This window comes from Hypanus sabinus, chromosome 13 (assembly GCF_030144855.1).
Source record: "Hypanus sabinus isolate sHypSab1 chromosome 13, sHypSab1.hap1, whole genome shotgun sequence".
In the NCBI taxonomy this organism is placed as follows: Eukaryota; Metazoa; Chordata; class Chondrichthyes; order Myliobatiformes; family Dasyatidae; genus Hypanus; species Hypanus sabinus.
The window spans coordinates 32,970,583-32,995,598 of NC_082718.1; the positions used below are offsets into that span (position 1 = coordinate 32,970,583).

The 25,016-nt window shown below is 40.2% G+C and overlaps 1 protein-coding gene across 1 annotated transcript in view; it reads right to left on the minus strand.

The window, feature by feature from the left end:
- mov10l1 (Mov10 like RISC complex RNA helicase 1) overlaps positions 1 to 24,992 on the minus strand; it is a 74,650-nt gene extending 49,658 nt beyond the window's left edge. The window contains exons 1-8 of the mRNA XM_059988486.1: positions 24,908 to 24,992; positions 22,816 to 23,003; positions 17,975 to 18,143; positions 17,139 to 17,251; positions 14,724 to 14,914; positions 13,527 to 13,673; positions 11,395 to 11,892; positions 10,794 to 10,994 (exon numbers count right to left, since the gene is read on the minus strand). Coding sequence (XP_059844469.1) covers positions 10,794 to 10,994; positions 11,395 to 11,892; positions 13,527 to 13,673; positions 14,724 to 14,914; positions 17,139 to 17,251; positions 17,975 to 18,143; positions 22,816 to 23,003; positions 24,908 to 24,992 — 1,592 coding nt within the window. The remainder of the gene's footprint in view (positions 1 to 10,793; positions 10,995 to 11,394; positions 11,893 to 13,526; positions 13,674 to 14,723; positions 14,915 to 17,138; positions 17,252 to 17,974; positions 18,144 to 22,815; positions 23,004 to 24,907) is intronic.
- Positions 24,993 to 25,016: the final 24 nt, after the last annotated feature.

Genomic DNA, 25,016 nt, shown 5'->3' on the forward strand with positions numbered 1-25,016 from the left:
GAAAGAAAGAAAAAAAATAACGCCATCTTAAGCAAAACCAAAAATCTTTTTCAAAAAACCACCATCTTAATCAAAGAAAAATTCACCTTCAAAGAATTAAAAATATACCTTCGAAGGAACAAAGTTAATGGACAAGTATGTAGTATAATGGTTAAAGTGTATAAGGCAGAACAATTAATATGACGAAAACACACTTTAACTTAAGTATAAAGTATAGGATGAACCTACACCAATAACCAGATTTTAATTCTGGTTTAAGAGATTGAGAACCATCTTACACGATTAGAATCGTTCATTTATTAGAGACTGGTGTCTGTAGCAGTAGGGAAGTTCTCCTCCAGATATTTTCTCACTTCTGAAGTTGAAAGAAAAACCTGTCGTGGAGCATTCGACGGAGAGATTCGAAGCTTCGCAGGGTATAGGAGTGCAGGTTTCAGATTTTTCTAATAACATTCAGCCATCAACGGTTTAAAAAGAAGCCTTCTTTTTAAAAGGTCAGGGCTAAAGTCTTCGACCCGGCGGAAGCAGAATACTTTGAATTTAATCATTCCTGCCCGACGAGCTGCTCGTATAAGTTGTTCTTTCTCATGTACATAATGGAACCGGACAATTACCACCGAAGGTTTGTCTAAACACTCGGTGATCGACGCCGAATTCTATGTGCCCGATCCAATAAAGGGGGGTTATTCGGGAAAATCGTCGGAAACGCTTCTTTTAAAAGTTGAGCAAAATAATCAGAAGGGTCATCTTTTTCTATGCCGTCTGGAAGACCAAGTATACGTAAGTTCTGTCTTCTGGACCGATTCTCAAGATCGTCACTCTTGGCTTTAAGGGCTTCCATCAGCTTAATGGTCGAAATTAAATCCTGTTGCAGTTTTTCAATAGTCAAATCTCGCTTCCGAGCATCTTCTTGCAGAGACGCAATAAGAGCTTGTTGCTGTTTAATTACTAAATCTGTCTTAACCATGTACTCTTGAAAAGCCTTTATATCTTCTTTAAAAAATTGTTGTAGTTCAGCAAATTTTTTATCCAAAACCTCCATAAACAATTCAAAAGTTAATTGAGTTTGTTGTGGCGGAGCCTGCTTCTTTCCGTTACCGTTCTGATTGCGTCCGGGATCCCGTCCCTTAGACCTGAGAGACATTTCTGTTTGCATATCTTCAAAAGTTCACAACAAACTCTTGACAGTAAATTCAAAAAAAAATTAACAAAGAAACTTTCGGTATAGGTAAAAATAAGCTGAGTAAGGGTGATCAAAGGTTAAAAAAAAATAAAGGTTATGGAGCGAATCCAAAACAGTACTCACTCCATGAGCGTCTCCAGCTGACTCGTTCTCTAAATGAGTTCAGCATTGTTTCTTTTTTTTTGCTCATCAGCAAAGATCTTCTCAGCATCATCACTGAATTAGTTTTCCCACTCGTCACTATAAATTGAAATTTATTTCATTGATTTAAAGTATGAGTGTAGCAGACAAGGTGGCTGTTTAGTTTACTGGGCCTAGGGTAGACCTTTGTAGAACAATCTTATCAATTCCTATTCACTCACCACTGTCTCTGCAAGAAATATAGACAGACCGAAGGAGATTCACCTGGACAGTTTGGATCAGTGTTGGCTGGAGTTTAGATGAATGAGGGGGGCTACCTTATTTGAATATATGAATTCCTAAGGGAGCTTGACAGAGGTGTTGACCTGCTTTCACTGAAAGTATCAAAACAAGGCACTACAAAATAAGGGACTGGTCATTTAAAATTGAGGTAGTAGAAATTTTATCTCCCAGAAGGAAGTGAACCTCTGCAATTTTCTCTCTTCTCCCCATAAACCCATGGTGGTGGGCAGGTTTGAGGGAGCCTGTTGGCCAACTCATGCACAAGAAAATCTGCAGATGCTGGAAATACAAATCAACACACACAAAATGCAGAAGGAACTCTCTGCCCAAAATGTTGACTGTTCACCCTTTTCTGTAGATGCTTTGTGGCCTGCTGAGTCCAGCTAACTCACACTCCTATTTATTCTGATGTAAGAAAATTATGTTTTCCTCTAAGCAAAAAAAAATCACTTGTCTTGTTTCCAGCACCTTTTGGTTATTAGGTCACTGCAAATGTCTTACTGGCTTTTGCCAGACATCTTTATCTGTTGCTTCGGTTTCTTCTGAAGTTATTTCAACCCACTCTTTCTAATGCAGCTTTCTATTCTTGAACCAAATTAATTTACTTGTAGATATAAATCACTTAAATCCACAGGGTAGCTGATTAAATTACTTCATCACACTTTTTATTTAAAATCTTACTCCAGCTAAAAAGCAACAAAACTTTACCCAAATTTATTCTTGAAATGAGGCTTTTCCATTCCAAGATATTTAAGATGTCCTCCTTCCCCAGGAAATGTGGCTTCCTCACTATTGTGGTTGATTGAGCATTAACCTACATCCCCTCTAATTCCTGTACTTCTGAGCTATGCATAACCACCCGCCACCACCTTCATCAGTCAGAATAGTGCTCCCCTGGTCTTCACCTCTCACCTACCAGCCTACACATCCAGCATATCATCATTTGTCTTTTCTGCTAGTTGCAACTTCCCACTCCTTTCTGCAGGGACCACTGTCATTCCCCAGTTAGTTCATTCCCTACCACTCCCCAGACATAACCCCTGAAACTATGGGAGGTGATACCTTTATTCCAATACATTCTTCCACCCAGGGACCTAAACAGCCCTTACAAGTGAGGTAGGGGCTCATGCACTTCCTTCAGCTTTGTCTGTTGCATTACATGCCTCCTGTCAGTGAGACCAAGCAGCTGCTTTGTCGAGCACCTGTGTTCTACATGCAGATACAGGTTTCCCCTGCTATTCGAAGGTATAGGGTTCCTATGAAATAGTTCATAAGCCGGAATGTCGTAAAATGAAGAAGCAATTACCATTTATTTATATGGGAAAAATTTGTGAGCATTCGCAGACCCAAAAAATAAACTACAAAATCATGCCAAATAACACATAAAACCTAAAATAACAGTAACATATAGTAAAAGCAGGAATGATCTGATAAATACACAGCCTATATAAAGCAGGAATACTTTTCTGCAATTATTGCAGCACTGTCCACCGTAGCAAAAATCTCACGCAAGTGCTCTCAGCAGAAAGACTCGGTGCAAGCACTCTTGGCAGAAACATTCTTTCCAGTAACCTTTAAGCTATGAAGCTGCCCAATCATACCAAATAACACATAAAAATACACAGCCTATATAAAGTAGAAAGAATCTATGTCCAGTGTAGTTTCACTTACCGGAATCGGGAAGACAGTGAGCACACTGATGATGGTGTGTCAGGCTGAGTCGTCGGAGGTTGAGGTGGTGAGAGGTAGAAGAGACTGGGGTGTCATCTCATCATCGTCTGTTTCCATCAGGGCAGGCAGGCCACTATCTTCTATGTCTGCCTGCCTCAATGCTGAAGGTCAAGTTTTATCGTCTGCTGTGGCAGGCTTGAAAAACGACAGTATGCTTGCCTGCTTAGCCTTGCGCATTTTTCTATCATTCAGTTCTTTGTAAGCACTCAAACCATCCTGCAAGTATGCCCTAAACCAGGGGTCAGCAACCTTTACCACTGAAAGAGCCACTTGGACCCGTTTCCCACAGAAAAGAAAACACTGGGAGCCGCAAAACCCGTTTGACATTTAAAATGAAATAACACTGCATACAACGTTTTTTTTGCCTTTATGCTATGTATAAACAAACTATAATGTGTTGCATTTATGAAATTGATGAACTCCTGCAGAGAAAACGAAATTACATTTCTGCATGCAACAAAAACATTTTGAACTCCGAAAAAAAGACGTTGGGTTGAAGGTTACTTTTAAGTAAAATACTCAACGTCTATTTGAGTCCTTCTTGTATTTATGAAAAACGCCAAACTTAAATTTGCCGCCAGCAGCAAACCAAAAATAACATCAGCCAGCTGTCAGCCTGAAAAATAAAAGGACTATTTCACTGAACAATGAAAAAATATGAATATACATAAAATAATAGGCAATTAAAATATTTATCATACTTGGTTAATGGGATTTCTGCTCCTGGACCTCAGCGCACAGCGTCTGCACATCAGGGCTGTATGACGTCACCTTCATCTTTACACAGGATCGCAAGCTGTCATCTGTGAGGCGTGCGCGATGTTTGTTTTTAATAAAGTTCATGTTGGAGAACACCTGCTCACATACATATGTGGATCCAAAGATCGACAGGACTCCAAGCGCATACTTTTTCATGTTTACAAATGTCGGGCATAGCATTCCATGTTTCGAACACAAGTTTGTTCAGTTTTGGAAGGTTTTCAATATCACTCCATTTGTGATTCTGAGCAAGAACGGCCTTCTGACGGGCAACATCTTCAAGGTCTGCTGTCAAGCGTCTAAACTTGGACACGCATATGTCTTTGTCGGCTATGTCGGCCAGTTCCATCTCAAGATCAGGTTGACTCACACCTGCCAATGCAGTCGTATTCAGTAGGGAAGGATCGATGCTTAGGGGAGTGACCGGGAAGGATAACGTGTTTTTTTCCTCTCTGAACTCACAGAAGCGTTTCCCAAACGATGTTTGCATTGCGATGATTGCAGAATGTAAATACTCCGAAATTATCATGTCGTGACCTTGTTTGAACTCTCTCAAATTGGGGAAGTGAGACAAAGTGCCTTTCTGTAAATCTCTGGCAAGCACTGTCAACTTGCGCTCGAATGCCAAAACATCCTCCAACATGTGCAGGGCTGTGCGTCCTTTCCCCTGAAGAGCTGTGTTCAGCGTGTTCAGGTGCGCTGTCATGTCTACCATGAAGTGTAGCTTTTCCAGCCACTCTGGCTGTTCCAGCTCAGGAAAGGTGAGCCCTTTGCTGCCCAGGAAAGTTTTCACTTCTTCCAGACACGCGACAAAGCGTTTCAGCACCTCCCCTTTGGACAGCCACCGGACTTTGTTGTGCAGCAGGAGATCAGAATATGCGCTTTCCATCTCGTCCAGTAACAAACGGAATTGACGGTGATTTAAACTTTTTGCCATTATTTTATTGACAATCTGAATGACAACATCCATTACTTCTGTGCATTCCGGAGGAAATGTTTGAGCGCACAGTGCCTCTTGGTGCAAGATGCAGTGAAAAGTCAGCAGCTTTCTGTCCAGCGACTTCTGCAGTAAAGCCACAAATCCCTTGTGCGTTCCCGTCATATTCGGAGCCCCATCAGTAGCTACTGACACCAGATGGGTGGTCTTTATTCCTTTGGCTCTTAAACAATTCAAGACAGCCTCACAGATGTCCTCCCCCCGTGTTTGGTCTTTTAGAGGTATCAACTCAATCAGTTCTTCCTGTGGCCCGGCAGAGTTTACATACCGGCAGAACAACGCTACTTGTTCAATATCACCTTTGTCTTTAGACTCGTCACAGGCAATCGAGTAGGCCACAGCTGAATTGATGTCTTTAATTTGCTGTCTTGTGATGTCTTCTGCCATTTTTATGGTTCTGTCTTTGACAGTCTTTGCAGAGAGGGGCATATCCCTGATTTTCTGCACAATTTCACTCTTGTTTTTAAAGTCCGTGAATAGATGTTCTGAAATCTTAATGAAAGATTCTTTTATATATTCACCATCTGTAAACTGCTTCCCGTGCCTGACTATTTCCTGACGGCAATATAACTGGCGTATGTCGTTGATTTTCCAGACTTCATCCATTTCTGGAAATGATTTTTGCTCAGATCAACCTTCCGCATCAGTTCCGAAACGGCTTTTTTTCTCTCATCTCCATCCGGATATTTTTGAGCAAAGGCTGCGTGTTTACTCTGGAAATGCCTTGCGACATTTGACTTTTTGTTGTTTGCTAGTTTCTCATTGCATATTAAGCATACCGGTAAACCAGTCTCGTCAACAGTGAAAGCAAATGAATCTGTCCACGTATCATTAAACGTTCTGTTTTCTTCAGTCACTTTTCTTTTTTTAGAATTCTCCATAGTTGGCTTACCTTGGATCGAAAAATTAAAGAAATCGCGCACTGGCGGGTGTCAGGTATTGGCAGTGGTGACGTATATTAATAGCGATAAAAACACGTTGTAGCGGTGTGCTCACGCAGTCAGTAAACTGCAGTCGAATAACTTTATTCGAACTAAACAGCCTTGCTTTTAAGCCTCCCTCAACCCAGCCCCCATGGACGCAGATGCTGCAAAAGACGCGTACTCACAAACCCCCGTAGGCTATCTCCCTTAGCCGGAATGCTGGCTAATTGTGAGGAAATGTGTCGCCACACTTAGTTTGTACAAGATCACCATAATCTTCAAATTTAGAATTACATTTCAAAAGCTAACAAACTAACATAAAATACATTTTAATTAAATACTGACCAGTTATTTCCCAAAGCCACAGGGAGCCGCAGCACAGAGGTGAAAGAGCCACAAATGGCTCGGGAGCCGCAGGTTGCCGACCCCCGCCCTAAACCTACGTACCCTTTCAAAATTAAAGCCATACTTTTCTGCAATCATTGCAGCGTTGTCAGTCGCAGCAAAAATCTCACGCAGTTGCTTCCTGTTCCGTTCCTGGACGACTTCACTTTCAGTCTGTTCACTACTGCGTTCGGTTTCAATTTTTATCCTTTTCTCTTCATCAGCTCTTCATCTCTCAGTTCTTGGTCATGGGATGCCAAAACCTCTTCAACATCTTCGTCGTCAACTTCCACAAACCCTTAGCCAAACTCACTATATCGTTACTTCATTCACCACAATCAAACACTTTATTAATTCTAGTTTTACGCTAAGTATAACACCCTTATGCGCTCTTTTAGGCTTTTCCGATACCTTAGAACTCATCTTGCTAACGGCTGCCCAAAATAAATTGACATACAGCACAGATGCTCACAGGCACGTATTTAAGCAATACCGGCTAGAATGCAGTTCTGGGGGAGGAGCTTGGCTGTTCGGGGCGCACTGCCTTTTTTGTAACAGTGAAAACACCTTCTGTTAGCGAAAGCAGGTAACTAATGTAGGTCTTTCATAACAGCGAGGTGTCGTAAAGCAAACGTTCAAAAAAATGGGGGACACCTGTACCATCTTGAGCTCCCATTTGCTAGCCAATTGAGTTCTCCTCTCCATTTCCACACCGACCTGTCCATCTGCAGTCTCTTCCACCAGGGGTGAGACCAAATGTACAAAAGCACCTCATTTCACCTGGGGAATGTACAACCCAACCACGTGAACTTCGAATTCAGATTAATTCCCAGTCTCTTCCTTTTGTTCTCCTGATCCACCCAGGTCCTCTTACAGATCCTCTTCTTACTAACCTACCCCTACCTCACAGCTCAGTTATCTAGTTTTGGTCCCCTCTCTCACATCCAGCGGATCCATCTGCTGATCACCTACATACTTAGACCAACCATTCAGTTTGCTATCCTTACCACCTCCCCTACTGTTCCCATTTGACCAAATAGTCATGAGGTTCCATTCACTCCTTCCCCTTCTCATTACATTGATATTTTGTTCCCTATTGGTCTCCACCTATCACTTACATTTTTTAGTCATCCACTAAACTTCATCTGTTCATTATCCCCTCCTCACCCTCTGCCTTGTGGGTGCCACCTCCTACCTGACCCCACCTCTTTACACTCAGTGCTAATGCAGGGTCTCAACCTAAACTGTCTACAATCCTATGCCTTCACACATGCTGCTTGACACACTGAACTCACCCAACAGCTTTTTTTAATCTACCCCACCCCTGATGGAAGCATGTAGGACTTTCCCCTCTCTGACACTATTACAAAAACTTTATATTTAAATCTATGATTTATATTTTTCATGAATACATTTACACTGAAAGCAGGGACTTAATTATTTAGACTAATGTGAATAATGCAGAAATAATAGATTTCTGGCTGATCGGTGTGCAATGCCGTAAACCCCATCCACAAGATGCACAGTTCATTTCGCGGACATTTTGTCCATTTTCCTTTAACAGTTAAAGAGTGAAACCCAAGCAAGATGTGAGCAAAACCACAACAAATATGCCAGCACACAAATGCACAACTAGCCCTTGAGCCTTCCTTATCGTTCACAAAGTGACTGTACTGATCTTCCAATCTCAGCTCCATTTCAATTATCTTTATCCTCTTTTACTGAGATTTCTCAGCATCCTGTGACTACACACACACAAAGAAAAAGATAAAATATCCAGTTCTCTAGGGAGAGAAAAAAAATCCCAAAAACTCACAGAATGGCTGCAACATATTGAATCCATACTGACTTTATGCAGGTGTAACCCAGCTGCCCTCACTTCCCACAGCCCCATTCATTATTTCCATGATGACACCTCACTGGCTCGAATCACCTGAATTCCCTTGGTAAATCCCTTCTGCATCCTCATTGCATTCCTAAAGTTACTCATACACAACAAACATTTTGTCAGTCAACCAGCATTTCATAAACATTCATAATTACATCCTTGATCCTCAGTCTATAATGTCCAAGAACTTGAATACTTCTTAAACCACTTTCTCAACCAGTCCTGACATTTGCACTTAAAAAATGCACATATAACCACAAACCTTTCTCTTGCATCCTTTCAGAATGCTATCCTACCCTCTGGTTTATAATGACTCTGAATTCTTTCTTGCAAAATTAAACACTTTGTATTATTAGCATTACATTTCCTCTGTCACTTGTCTGTTCATTTCATTAGCTGACTACATCTCCTTGATGTCTATTACTATTCTACTTGTCCTATTATAGATCACTACACCTCCAGATTTTGTGCCATCTGTGGTTTAGCAAACTGCCTTGTACACTTGAGCCCATGCCATTGATCTTTGTCAGGCGATCCTAACCTTTTTTGGACCAATACCACTAAGCAAGGAGTCTATGGATCACAGGTTGGGAACCCCTAATCTATGTTAAGAAAAAAAAGTGTCCTTATGGGGGTCCCTGCTATACACTACCCTCCAGTGCAAAAACAACCCTCTCCCTGTTACTAACCACATATCTCTATTCATACAGCTATAGCCCTTTTAGATCCATGATCTTCAATACTGATGACAAGGCACCTTACCAAATACTCCTGACAGACCTAATCAACTACACTGCCTTCACTCGTCCTCAGTTACTTCTCAGCCCGAAACGTCGACAGCACTTCTCCCTATATATGAAATTACTTTGATGTATTTTGTCAAATCCATGCTGCTTTTCTCTAATCAATGTGGAGCTATCTAATTAATGTGCTAGTTCAGTTATTAGAAATAATTATTATTTCTACAACTCCACCCACCAACCCCTGGCTTGTACAATGTAAGAACAAACCCAGTAACTATTTTGAACAACAATGCAACATTTGCAACTCTTCTGTTCTCAGAGATCCCCCCAACTTCGTGGACCTTCCAGTGGTCAACGTCTTGTTATAGCAATTCATATGACAGCTTACATTCCTTAAGGTTGTTATAGCTGGGGGTGATAATGGGGACATGCTCCCTGTACCTATTGAATGCTTCCAACGGCCTCTGCCTCAATTAGCCTCTGATAACCAAGTCCATGATGGCCTTCATGTGTGGCTTAGCTGCCAAGATGCAGAACAGTTTCTAGTGACAGGCGCTGGCAGCTTAAAACCAGTCACTTCATGCAGATGGGGCTCAGCTGTGATTGGCAGCTCATACAGGCGAAGGAAACTCTGATCTCAAACCACTGTTGCCATGTGGCTATACCCACTTATGTGGAAGGCTTCAAGAGTAAATCCCAAGGGAAATCTAGAGCTCAAGCTCCTACGGCAGACCTACATTGAGGTCAACGACTGGCAAGTCCTGCAATGCTGGTGGTACCAAACTGTATTGGTCTCTGGCATTCCTTTGGATTTATCAGATGTGTAGAGAGGGGGAGCCTGCACCCCATATTGTAATGCCCAGACATGCATATCTAGACAGATAGGACATAACATCCATGGCTGACCCTGACCAACAGAGGTCTCAAAATGACAGCTTAGGATACTATAACTGCTCTTTCCTAGATGCTCCCCAATGATATTTGGTTCACTCTGCTTCAGTCAGAACCAAGTTTAGCAATGCCAGAAATATTGTCATGAAGCAAGTTTTGAATGTATTCAAGATCACTGATGTCATTATTGTTCTAGACTATATTTGGATAATTTACACTACTCTATTGCTTTAACTTCTGTAAAAAAAATAAATCCTGGAAATCTGCTCTTCCCAGTGGTGGCAATCTGCACCAAAGTTGCAGTTATGTAACTACATTTAAATTATTACTTAACACTAGACAGATACTGTCGTGGATCATTTCTAGGTAATTCCTTCTGAAGCACTGCAGTATTTTCCTTAATCTATACTGTTACATTCCTTTATTCCTCCCCCTCTTTCCCCTTGAACAAGGTGTATTCAGGTAAATTTGGAATCTGCCCTGATCCTTCACCCTTAACCTGTAATACAAACTCTCAATTCCCTGAAGGGATTAATAGGCAGACACAAGAGACTGCGATGGTGGAATCTGGAGTAACAAATAACCTGCTGGAGGAACTCAGCAGTTGAGCAACATCTGTGAGGGAAGAAACTCTGGACATTTCAGGTTGAAACCCTTGTATCAGGACTTAATATCTGGCAAGCCCGCTCCATATTGTATACTGCAATAAGATCATCTCTAATTCTTCTAAACACTAGAGAATGTCAATCCACCCAACCCAGTTCCTTCCTAATGAACACCAATTCCATGAAACTACTTCATAAGTCTACTAGAGATCAAGCACTGCCGATTATTCTACGTGTGATACATTAGCCAAGAATTTTTACGGCACCTCTTAGGATTTTGCACAGACACGATCTTAGCATTTGTCTCCTTTTGATTTGTTTGAATGGATCTGGGTTTTATGGGATAATATTGCGAACTTGGTGCAAGAAGAGATTCCTCATCACTGATCACATCTACCACCACATAGCGACCCATCACAAAGTTGTCAAAATAAAGAAGGAGAAGATCTTTGCCACGGCCAGGATTTCTGTTTAAAAAAATTAAGATATAATAATTAAGGATCAACTGAAAAAAATAATAATCTGTTCTAATAATTTAAATTTCATGTAATATCTGAAAAATTCAAAATCATACTGACTGATTAGAGTTGGACTACATCATTGACAATAATTTACCCTAATACTCATTGAGTTCATGTTTTGAAAATCTACCACACTTCCATGTGGTGTGAACTTAGAATTTGCCACTTGAGAATGTTGGCCAAATGTCTGTTTCATGAGCTATCATTTTTGATCACATCTAATACATGCATCCAATATAGTTTACAAGTTCAAGTTTGCTTTTTTGTTTTAAACTATGGGCAGTCATTTATCTGCACATCAAAAGTACTTTCAGTAATAAAATATTTTCAATAAAAGGACTCTTACTTTGCTTCACATGTCAGGCTTATGCAGACTTTTCCTCCAGGAGGTATGCGCCGTGATGCTTCATGATTTTCTGTATCTGTACAGACATGCTGTTTTATCTTTTCAACAGCATCATTAACTTTCAGACAGCTTGTCTGATTTCCCATACCCATTGAAGCTGGTGGCAGATTAGCCCGAATATCTTGTGAAATGTGTTCCAAATCTTGATCCTCATGAGGTGTTGGTTCATGTATGTGACCCGCTGCTGTACAGGGGGTACTAGAATCAGGCTGAACTGTTGTTCTGGAAAGAACAGACTCAAGGCCTTTAGATAATGAGTGGGATCTAGTTGTGTCACAGCTCGAAATGTTTCTGGAGAAGATCTGTTGTTGTGTGGCTGTGCTTTTGCAGGATAATGCAGAAGGAACCACTTCTAGTGATGTGAAAAAGAATTGTTTTTCTCTTACCCATCCTGCCACTGAATAGTGTAGAAGGGTCTGAGTCTCTTTTCCTTTGTTCCTAAAAATAAAACAGATAAATAACAGAATACACAAAAATCAAATGGACTAGCTCCTCCATTACTCTCAGCATTAAAGAAAGCCATCATAACGTGACATGTTGTATGACGTGAGCAGTTGTGGTCTTTCCATGACCATAATTGTTCCTGGCAAATTTTTCTGCAGAAGTGGTTTGTCATTGCCTTTTCCTGAGCAACAGGAGGTCTCACACATTATCAATACTCTTCAGAGGCTGTCTGCCTGGTGACAGTGGTCGCATCACCAGGACTTGTGATATCCACCACCTGCTTCCATGGCTTCATGTGACCCCTTGGGGCTGGGACTAAGCAAGAGCTACATCTTGCCCAAGAGTGACCTGCAGGCTTGCAAAGAGAAGGAGTGCCTTACACCTCCTTTGGGGGTTGTGGCACAGTGGCAATACATCCCTACCAGACTCTAGAATAACAATACTTCTTAAACCCGTCCAATAACAGAACCTGGACCAAGCAAGTTCTTCCTTCTTGGCCATCACCTTACATCTCCAAAATAACACTTAAATCTTAGTCCAACAGGGTCTTCTGCTCTGGGGACTATACAGTAGAGCAGTCAGTAGAGTTGCAGCTCACAGACACAGCGACCTACTGTCTGTGTGGAGTTTGCACATTCCTGATGGGTTTCCCCAGCCACCCAGTTTCCATCCACAATCCAAAGACGTATTTTTTGGCTACTGTAAATTGCTTTGTAAATTGTATGCTTGCCATCCATGCTGGGTTGAGCTAGCAATTCAGCCTCGTTAAAAAAAAAAGTCAAAGGTGACCAAAACGGCAAAAAATGTCGCCCAATGCACCATGAGGAGTGAAAAGGTACAACAATGGCCAATTTAATACTAGTGTAACTATCAGCAAGCTATAAGAAGTGTAGCATCATTGACTACAGTGCTTTGACCCATGAATTGTGATTTTAGTATGTCTTAGTATGATATTGCAAGTTCATAGTCACACACAAGTCATGGTATCCATTCGGTACTGGGCGTCCTACTCCAGGACTCCAAATAAAATGAACCTAATCTAGATTATAGTGACCTTTAACTGTACCAGAAAAGTCAAGAATTCTCCTTCAGGAAAATCATTCTGGATGAAACTTCCTGACCTGCTGTAATATTATTGGTTCTGCTCAACAGACTCAATTTTTTTTTTAAAAATCAGGGCAACACACACAAAATGCTGGAAGACTCTTTGGACCAAAGAGGGTCTCGGCCTGAAACGTCAACTGTACTTTTCTCCCTCCATAGATGATGTCTGGCCTGCTGAGTTCCTCCAACACTTTGTGTGTGTTGCTTGGCTTTCCAGCATCTGCAAATTTTCTCGTTTGTGATCAAATATATTTAATGTTTTGCTCAATCCCAGGCTGACTGACACACATCCCATTTTGATCACTCTGCAGAGCTTATCTGGGACACTGACTGGGCAGAAGTGGTGACATTTTATTTATTCGGTTTAAAAACATATTCAAATCACTTATACCTCTGTCTCTTCAATATATTTTTGAAATAAAAGTGAATCTAATTCTTGACAAAAATATTATAACTGTCTTACTTAAAAGAAAAATGGGGATGCAAAAATGTGTTTCCTATAGATAACAAGTACACAGACTTACTCAATCCACACCATCAAGTCTTTTTTCTCTCCATGCTTCATGGTACCAAAGTCAAAATTCCTTGCAACTTCCAGTCCTCCTTTGTCAGAGAATAACTCCAAATCAACTTGTTCCAGATTTCTGTTCTTTATTAAAGGCACTGAAAAACTGAGAAAGGGATAGAAGTATATTTCAGAATTGGAACAAGACCATAAGACATAGGGGTGGAGTTAGGCCATTCAGCCCATTGAGTCTGCCCTGCCATTCTATCATGGCAGATCCCAGATCCCACTCAACCCCATACACCTGCCTTCTCACCATATCCTTTGATGCCCCAACCAATTAGAAAACTAACAACTTCTGCCTTAAATACACCCACGGACTTGGCCTCCACTGCAGTCTGTGGCAGAGCATTTCTCAGATTCACTCTCGAGCTAGAAAAATTCCTCCTTACCTCTGTTCTAAAAGGCTGCCCCTTAATCTTGAGGCAGTGCCATCTAGTTCTGGACACCCTCTACTTAACAAGATAAAATCCTATTGTGTTACAGGAGAGATACTGGCCTTTTTTGGTTGGCTGCCAGTGACTAGTGGTGTACCTCATGGGTCAGTATTGGGACTGCTACTTTCAGATTGTTTGACAATGATTTGGAATTTGCAATTATTTTCCATGCTCTGCTTTTGCACCATCCTAACTACACTGAACTGGTTGTCCTTCACTGGAAGTACAACTTATTTAAAACATAGACAAGTATAAAAAGTTGGGACATAAAATAATATTTGATATCACACAAGGTATCACTACTTGCGCTTTGATGCACTTCTCGCTTTATTGAAATAAAAACGTGTTTCCACTATCTCTTGTCTAATTTTTGCCAATGTGGTAGACTCACAACAGAACTACGACTAATCATAACAGGAAGTGTCATTTTCAAATTTCTAGGCTAGTTTTGGTATAAAATGGCAAGCTATAAATAAGCACAACGTAGTTTTCAAAGACTATCGTAAAATAAATATATCCAAATGGGGAAAAAAAAAGAATGCTCCATTGATAAGTAAAGTGAAACCCAATTATACATTCTCTTAAAATGGGCAACTTGTCAATAAACACTTAATGGACAGACTGAACAAATTGATCCCAAATCACAGAACCTCAACTCTGTAATAAAATCTCCACGTGCAAGTTGTTCAGTCGAACTGCAAAGCTGGATCTCATCTCACCTCTCTTTCTCTACAGGTGCAATACATAAAGATCTCCACTGGTAAACAGATTGACTACTCTCCACAATCACGGTGTTGATCACATCACCTTTTTTTGGAACATAATCAAGTGGTAACTGGAGAGATGCGAGAGTGAAGAAAATGTTGTCATCCACAACACCACTCTGATGAAGCATTCGAGTTATCGGTACCTTAACACAAACACAGCAAAAAAAAAAGATGCTGGATGTTTAATCAAAGCAGGAAACCAGAAAAATACCCAGATTATTTTTATGCTGCAATTCAGCATTAAAAGAGAAAGTTTTGAATCTAGACAATTATAGTCGACCCATTGATGTATAATGGTATTACCATCATACTGATTAGCATCTTTCCTTGAGTAAACACAGACCCAACAGAGAACATATTTGGAATGACATAGCTGTCCTATAATTCATAAAGGACAAAGAAAGGATGCAAAAAAAAAATCAAAACTTAGGCCAGAACTAAAGTTGGGGTCACCGCTGACCAAAATACTGCACTTTCTCTGTAGCCATTGCATTTTGTTCTGCATCATTATTGTTTTGCCTTGTACTACTTTAATGCACTGTGTAATAATTTGATTTGTGTGAACGTTCCCTCTGAAGGGCTTACTGTGATCAAAATTCTGAATGGATTTAAAAGAAAGTTGGGTAGGAACATATTGGATCATACTGATTGGAGGGGGCTCAAGTGGAGCAAAAGCTTGGCCCCGGTCTGCTTAGACCAGTCTGTATGTGTAATATACAGAGTGATGACAAATCACCTCGCTCCTCTCTCCGTTTCTCATCACAAAAATGAAGGATGAACTGAAATTATCAGTGTAACTAATAAACAAATTCCTGTACCTTGACCTTTTCTCTTAACAAACTCTTCTTTTACCTTGTATTTCTGTTCTACGTTTGTTATAAATATCAAGACCTTCCACTACTTGTTTATATTACTGAGGAAAGCACTAGGCCAAAAAAAAAACATGAAAGTCCAGGGCATGGAAAGTACAAGGAAAATTCTTCCCTTTCAAGGGGAGGCAGAGTCGAGGCCCAGATTCTGCAACTTCTCAATCAGGATTGTGGGAATGATGAGCTATAATTGATGAACAACATCCTGATGTAGGTGTTTGTGTTGTCCAGGTGGTCTAAAGCCATGTGGAGAGCCATTGAGATTGTATCTGCCATTGATCTATTGTGGCGATAGGCAAATTGCAGTGGATCCAGGTCCTTGCTAAGGCAGGAGTTCAGTCCAGTCATGACCAACATCTCAAAGCATTTCATCACTGATGATATGAGTGCTACCAGGCGGTAGTCATTAAGGCATCCCACATTATTCTTCTTAGGCACTGGTATAATTGTCATCTTTTTGAAGCAATTGGGAACTTCTGCCCCTAGCAGTGAGAGGTCAAAAATGTCCTTGAATGCTCCCACTAGTTGGTTGGCACAGGTTTTCAGAGCCTTACCAGGTACTCCATTGGGACCTTCTGCCTTGCGAGGGTTCACTTTCTTTAAACACAGCCTAATATCTCAAGGTTGTATATAGTATAAATATTATGATAATAAATGTACTTTGAACTTTGATGTATCTAGTAATTATGCAATCCGTTTACACCAGTCTTTCAAATGGTACACTCCACAGTACAGAAATATGCCACAAAACACTGCTCCCATACTGTGGTTAGCAAGGAAGAATGGCAAAGCCAGACAGATGTTGCCACCTTGGAAACAGCTGTAAACATTTTCCAGATCAAATGCATACAAATTGGATGCCATGGGTAGTGTAGCAGTTAGCGTGACCCTATTACAGCTCAGGATGCTGGAGTTCATTGATCATTTCTGGCGTCCTCGGTAATAAAATTTGCATGTTCTTTACGTGTGCATGGCTTTCCTCCGGGTGCTCTGATTTCCTCCCACAATCCAAAGACATAAAGGTTGGTAGGTTAATTGGTTAATGTACCTTGCCCTCTGTTTAGGGTAGGGCTAAATCTAAGGTTGCTGGGCAGCATGGCTCGGTGGCCCAGAAGGGCCTGTTCCACGCCGTATCTCTAAATAAATAGTTTGGTACTTGTTTGATGGGAAAGGATGCAGGTTGATCTGTTGACTAAGGATATGTTGCATTGCTTGGAGAAAGGAAGGAGGGATGGGTTCAAACAGGCACATTACTGATGGAGTGTTGCCAGTACGCTTGAGACTATAGAAGAGGAGCTTGTGGCATATGGTGCATGCTCTTGGCATTTGCAAATCCTATCACCATAAACATAGGCAAAGTATATTTTACAGCTTTAATGGGATAGAAAGCAATTGAAGGGGATGGACTACAAATACTATTTGCTCAACAGTATAAAATTAGTTTTCAAATGCAAAAAATCTAATTCCCAATGATCAAGTTTTTTTCTAAAGCACTTACTTTATCTACTCGTTTATATCTAAGTGGTTTCACATTGAAAGCTTGACTTTTCCAAGTTGCCTGTTCAATGAAATATTGTGCTTGAACCCAGTCACCTTTGAAAGGCTGAAAACCTGCAAAGCAGAGCAGCAATAATTCTGCAGAACATTACATACCAGAGGATTGAGAAAGAAAAGCACAATCAAAAACACCAGTCAATACACATTAGGTAACTTTTATCAGAGTATATAAAATTACATCGCAATTTAATTGTCATTATAAATTAAAATGCCCACAAGCCTGGGGAAAATCGGTGTACAGCTAGAATTGGCAGCACAGCTCAATGATGGGCTATATTCAGATCTTCAGTTTTGAATTGTCAAATCTTGAATTAAAAGTCCAGCTGAGGGCGATGGAACCACATTAAAATCAGATTTTGCTTAGGCAACAGTTGAGGGATGAAGTCTGTGATCTGCTAGTCTGTCTGGCTTTAATTGTGTTGTAAACCTCCCTTTCGAGCATGAAGAAATGTTTGAAAAGGTGTTACAAATGTACTTCAGCTATAATGAATGTCAGCACACCACTCATTCCATGCATGCTTTTCCAGTAATCAAATGTTTTACTCTGTGCTGAATTAAATCAGACAAAGCTTATCAAATAACAGAGAACATTTATTTTCACACCAGCAATGCACTAAATAATAACAATCAATTGCTCACAGAGTCAGTTTGTAAATTTAAGCTTTTAATACATTTATCGCTACACTAAGATATGGAATGGACTCTCAACTGATGCAGTTGGCAGAGAACTTGGGACTTTACGTGGCATCTTAATAAAAGAATATGCTGAACTTTTACCTTCACAGAGATCTGCCGTGGTAAAATAAATGGTTTCATTAATGTAGCCATTTTCACTGGTAAATGAAGATATCTTGCCTATCAGTTTGTGAGAGCTCAGTTGGTCTGAAGGATCTGAAAAGGCTGCACAAGAGTCATTTTCATCCCACTGACTGGTTACTAGTTCTACCTGCAAATAAAAGTATAAAAGCTGTAGGAATATTAAATTTTGAATATTTGAACAACATGAAAGTGACATTAAATTTTAATGACAGGCAGCAACTGGTCCAATGGGAAAAAGGAGAAGAAATAATGTCTGCGGTGGGAGGGGTCTTGCCAATCTTTTGGGGAGGAAATTATCAATTATGACTCATGACACGACTGACTCTAAACTACACCAGAAGTCACTGAACTACCGTAAAAATTAAGAATAAAACCAAACAGACAAGGCGCCAACAATTATATTGTGTCAAATGGAATATTTTAGATCTTATGGTCCAATATTGGATATTTACAAGTCACTGAGAGCCACGAACAACACCCATAATCCACACAACGTTCATTCTTCATCTTAACTTCATCAAGACAGCAGCATTATCAACAACAAAATACAAAATGCCAAAAAAAAAACACAAAACAAACAGAGCAGCATCTGTGGTAGCAAAAGCAGACAATGATTCATAAACACAAGAGGTTCTACAGATGCTGGAAATCCAAAGCAACACACACAAAATGCTGGAGGAATTCAGCAGGTCAGGCAGCATCCACGGAAATGAATAAACCAGGGGTCGGCAACGTTTACCACTGAAAGAGCCAATATGGACCCATTTCCCACAGAAAAGAAAACACTGGGAGCCACAAAACCCGTTTGACATTTAAAATGAAATAACACTGCATACAACGGGGTTTTTTTTGCCTTTATGCTATGTATAAACAAACTATAATGTGTTGCATTTATGAAATTGATGAACTCCTGCAGAGAAAACGAAATTACATTTCTGCATCCAACAAAAACATTTTGAACACAGAAAAAAAGACGTTGGGTTGAAGGTTACTCCATAGTTAGCCTACCTTGGATCGAAGAATTAAAAGAAAGCGCGCACTGGCGGGTGTCAGGCATTGGCAGTGGTGATGTATATTAATAGCGATAAAAAACACGTTGTAGCGGTGTAGCACTAAAATAAAGACACTGCAGTCAAAGGTAACTTTATTCGAACTAAACAGCCTTGCTTTAAAGCCTCCCTCAACCCGTCCCCGTGGGCGCGGATGCTCCAAAAGACACGTACTCACAAATCCCCATAGGCTATCTCCCTTAGCCGGAACGGTGGCTAATTGTGAGCCGGTTCGGATGTGCCAGGAAATGGGGTCTCCACAAAGTTTTTAGATTGTACAAGATCACCATAATCTTCAAATTTCGAATTACATTTCAAAAACTAACAAACCACGGGGAGCCGCAGCACAGAGATGAAAGAGTCGCATGCGGCTCCGGAGCCGCGGGTTGCCGACCCCTGGAATAAACAGTTGCCATTTTTGGGCTGAGGTCCTTCTTCAGCATCTCTGAAGAAAGATCTCGGCCTGTAATGTCAACTATTGATTTAATTTCCTTAGATAATGATTCAGTTTGATGACCTTTTATTGGAAATGAGAAAACACAGGAATCAAATCATATTTGAAGAGGTCACTTCATATATGAAATGAAGAGAACAAAATAAATCTTGGTGATGGGATGAAGAAAATGATGTTAATGCTCAGGAGTCAGGCAGCATCTATAAACAGCTAACAACATATCACAGTCTCCACTCGGTGGGAAAAGCTGGGGGGGGGGGGGTCTACTTTGCAGAAAACACAAGGGTGACTCCGAACATCCAAATGCCCATCACTTCAACTCTCCAGCCTTTTGCCTTTCTGACCACTGTCTTTAGCTAATTATGTGGGGCATACATAGGGTAAATGCAAGCAGGCTTTTTCCCCAGAGGGTGGGTGGGACTACGAGAGGTCATGGCTTAAGGGTGAAAGGTGAAAAGTTTAAGGACAACATGAGGGGAACTTCTTCACTCAGAGGGTCATGAAAGTGTGGAATGGGCTACCAACACAGGTCTGAAGGCCAACTCAATTTCAAGGTTTAAGAGAAGTTTGGATAGGTACGTGGATGATTTGGGTATGAAGGGCTCTGATCCAAGTACAGGTCGATGGAAGTAGGAATCTTAAATGGTTCAGCATGAACTAGATGGGCTGAAAGGCCCATTTCTGAGCTGTACTTTTCTATGACTTTATGAAAGTGCCAAAAATAAGCTCAAAGAGCAGCAGCTCAGCATTTGACGACATACTTCATATCCCTTAGGATTCAATAGCAATTTCAACTAACCATCCTTTACATTTTGTATTAGAACTGGTTGGTTCTAATGAAGGGCCATCAGAATGGAATTCCTCTCATGCTTGAATGCAACAAGGCCCAGTTCCCCACCGTTTCCAGAGGATTAGTACAAGTAAGTAACACTAAAGAGAAATGACCAAGATGGCAATATTGAGTGGCAAAGCAGGCAGGCAGAAGGGACCAAACAGTCTAATCACACCGCTACTTATTTTATCCTTCAATTTCACTTTATATATAAAACTCAATCCATCCGTCTCAAATATAGGAAGAACTCAGCAGGTGAGGCAACATCTATGGAAATTAATAAACAGTTCTTCAGTCCTGAAGAAGGGTCTTGGCCCAAAACATCGACTGTTAATTCATTTCCATAAATGCTGCCTGACCTGCTGAGTTCCTCCAGCATTTTCTGTATGTTACTCTGGACTTCCAGCATCTGAAGAATCTCAAGTGTATGTCTTGAATATACTCAGCAACCGAGTGTCCATAGCCCACTGGCTAGAGAATTTCAAAGATTTATTACTCTTAAAGAAATTTCTTCCCATCTCAACTCTGAATGGCTGACCCCTTAATCTATAACTGAAATTGCAATTTCTTGACTTCACAGGCTAAATCATTCATGTCAATAAGGATTTTGTATGTTTCAGTAAGATTATTTTTCCTTTCAAACTCATAGCAACAATGGGTCCAGTCTACTAAAGCTTTAAGGTGAGATCCTAATCTTAATCCTATTCCTAATCCCAGGAATCAATCTCCCAAAAATGTGTCATATTCTCTGTCATCTTTTCATTGGTGCAGAAATCAAATGTACACAATATTCCTGTTGCACCCTCACCAGAGCCCCAGATAGCTGCAGTAAGATATCCTCATGCTTGCAAATAAATCTTTTTTTGCATTAGGCTAACATATCATAAAGGTGGTAAACAGAGAAAAATAAATTGGCACCAGTGAGTGCACAGAGATAATTTCACTCAGTATCTGAAATCCACACCAAGCAATTAAACTAATTATGGGGTTTGCTACATGGAGAACAGCGTCTCGTCATAAAAATAATTTAGAAAGCAATTTTGGAAAAAAAAATTGTTTTGACTAAATTGGCTGCCACTGATAGCAAGAGAAACAGCTGCAAGGGCATGCAAGCCTGTTAGGGCATGACATTTCATACTTGCCAGATGTGAAGATTTGTAGTAGTGTAGTACCTTCCATTGAAAGGTACTAATTCTACATGCAATAAAGATCTCACTGTACTCATGCTAGCTTTACCCTGGACCTACAGATCTTAATCCCCCCTTCAATCGACCCACTGTTCCCTCAATTCTGTAAGTGTTATGTTACAAGTTTTTACCTAATTCCCACTTGTATAGACTAAATAGTTTTAATTCGTATTTGCAGAAATATAGTCCCCATTCTCAAAAGTCTATAGACCCCAAAACAATCCTCCATTTGGGAGGCAAAAGATCACAACCCATTACAGGTTGACTACAGAGTATGGGTGATGTCATGTCAAGACTGCTGTTCAGGGACAGAGGTGAAGGAATGATGACAGTGGTCTCAAAAGCACATTGTTTGCTTTAGTCCAGTTTATTAATCACCATACATTTGACAGGATGTCCAGGGAGGGGTAGCACCTCTGGTGAAGGGGCAGCTCAATCATTTTTGGTCCCCTCCAGACACTCAGCTCTCAGCTGTGGCTCCAAACAGCTGTTTGCATGTGACAGCAGCCACACCCCGATACACCCCTTCAACAGGTGAGCTAAACCAGGTGAGGGTAGCCAGTGGCCTCATACCCTGGTGATATAGGGACACACCTGTCCCAGCATGCAAAGTCAGCTCTGGTAGACTGGGCAGGTGAGATCTACAGTGAGATCCAAAGCTAGGAAGGAGGTACTACAATGCTCCATGGAGAGCGAAGGACATGACAAGGCACAGAAGATGTCATGGTCATCCACTGCAACCAAGAAAGACCCCAGTTTGTTACGCTTCGCTGTACCACTGGAACTGGACTTCTGAGGTCGAGAGAATGGAATTGCTCCAGTGCTACGGTTTTTCCACTTTAAAATCTCTCCTGCACAGGTCTCCTGTCATTGTTGGACACAATGGACAGCCACCACCATACAGGAGCAGCAAATGAGCATGAAGCCAACAGCAACAACCAAGATGCTGTATTTGAAGTAGACAAAACTTGTATTTTTATTCTTAGAGATACAGAATGGATTTTCAGATACAGAGATATTTTCAGCATTTTTCTCTCATCTCTGATTTCCAGCATGATCATTCTGTATGAAAGTATATTCTGGGAAATTCCAAGCAATACACCCAAATGTAGTGACCAAGCTGACATGCTTACCTCCACACTGCATTAGATTTACAATCCAAGAATTGCAGTGAGAAGCAGAATAAACAATGTTAGAATTTTTAAATTATGCATTTTTAAACACAGAATTCTGTATAGTCTGAATGGAAATAAGTGATAATCTAGATCACTTCCTACCTTGACTGCTTTCCAACCTCCAGATGGTGTACTCTTTTGGGCCAGTATGTTCACCTTCTGACCAACTTGCAAAGGAGCACCTCCCAGCACATCATCAAATGTGAAATAGATAGAGTCATCAACTAAACCAGATTTACCACAAAACCTGGTCACAATACCTCCAAGCACATTTTTGTATTCTGTACAATCTGAAAAACAGTGTTTCGGAAGTTACTTACTTTATTCTCAATGATTTACCCAACAACACTTAAAATAACACTAATTTTTTGAAAATTAAATTTTAAAAAATTGTAGAAGAAAAATGCAGTGTCCTTGTCCTCACTTCACATTTCCCAATCTGATCTAGGAGTGCACACCAAAATTGAAAGGGTTTAAGATGGCCGAGATACATCCCAGTTCAATGACTCACCCATGGCCTGTCAATGAAGGTCCCACAGTCATGAAAGCAAAGGTAACACCGTGACAATGATAATTCATTAAACAAAAGAAGCCCCTTCAAGTGTATAACCGTTCATAGAGATTGAAGCAGTAACAGTTGTGCACTTTCGAAACAGGTATGCAATTCTATAAAGATTGTAGCTACAGGAAGTGAAAAGTGCATCAGTACTCAGATAAGCTACTGCATGCACTTCAAAAGCCATTGAAAAATAAATAACTGGTGTATATGTCACCCAAATTCTAACATGCATAATATTTCACTATATAACAATTTCAAAAGGCTTGTCTAAACCGTGCAGCTGATCTAAAGAACATTAAACGTTATGACAATTCCCATTATATTAATACAAGATAATTCTTAATATAATGAGAATATATTAAGAATATATATTATTATATTATTTTTAATACAATAAGGGTACTGAAACACAGGGACTAAATGCAACAATGGCAAATATCAATTGGCAGATTCAGAGATATACTGAGAGCTGGAAACTAATAAGTCAGAAACATTCAACATCGAAGAGCACAGCCAGGGAACAGGCCCTTTGGCCCACAATGTTGTACCAAACCAGCTAAAAAGTAAATTTAAAAAATTCCTAAAAACAAATCCCTCCTATCTACATCATGTCCATATCCTCCATCTTCCTCATATTCATGGCCTATCTAAACGTCTCTTAAAAGCCTCTAATATATTTGCCTCTATAACCATATCAGACTGCACATTCCAGGCATCCACCACTCTGAGTAAAAAAAATTACCCTTCACATCCCCTTTGAACCTACCCCCTCTCACCTTCAATACGTGTCTCTGGTATTAGATATTTCTATCCTGGGAAATAGATACGCTCAGTCTATGCCTCTCATAATCTTATAAACCTCTATCAGATCTATCAGATACTACCATGCCAGAGAAAGCAACCCAAGTTTGTCCAGTCTCTCACGAGAACATATGCCCTCTAAACCAAGTAGCATTCTGGCAAACCTCTTCTGCACCCTCTTCACTGTTTGAAAAGCGAACAGTTAGACTTCTAGCAGTTGTTTTTTTTTAAAAACAAAGCATTTGTAACCTGAAATGCTAACCTCATTTCCCTTTCCATACATGCTACGTGACTTACTGGGTCTTTCGAGGATTTTCTGCTTTCATTTCATAAAAACATTGGATATGGTAGAAATTAAAAAGAAGTTCAAATTGCTAAATATTTCTTAAAATTATTGTCAAATCCTAAAAAATTTGTAAAAAGGTAACTGATGAAGAATACAATGAATTTTCAATATTTTAGCCAAATCCAGTGTCAGACATAAAATATACCCCTCATCCTTTCATCAGTGTTATTACTGTTATTTAAAAATATATATCAAGATTTCACAATTTTTTCTAAGCCCATCGTAAGTCATTATCCATTTTGCATACTGTACATAACCCATACGGCATAAAATTGAGGAAAGCCCATGAACAGCACTAAAAAGGAATGCACTTCCATTTTGGTGCTAATATTAATAAGACTATCAGTGCAGGAGGAGCATTGAACAGTAAGAAGGATCATCTTTAGGCAACTAGATTTCAATTATAGTGACATTCTCCAATACATATTTGAATTCATTCTTTAAAAATACACCACAAATTACTCCTTTAATTGAGTAAAATCCACTACCTGATGCCTTATATTCATCCTCTTCCAAGTCAACATCGGCTTTCCTCAACAGGAAGGTGGCAGCTTTCAACAGAAGAGACAGCATTTCCTTTCTAAGTATTGAAATTTG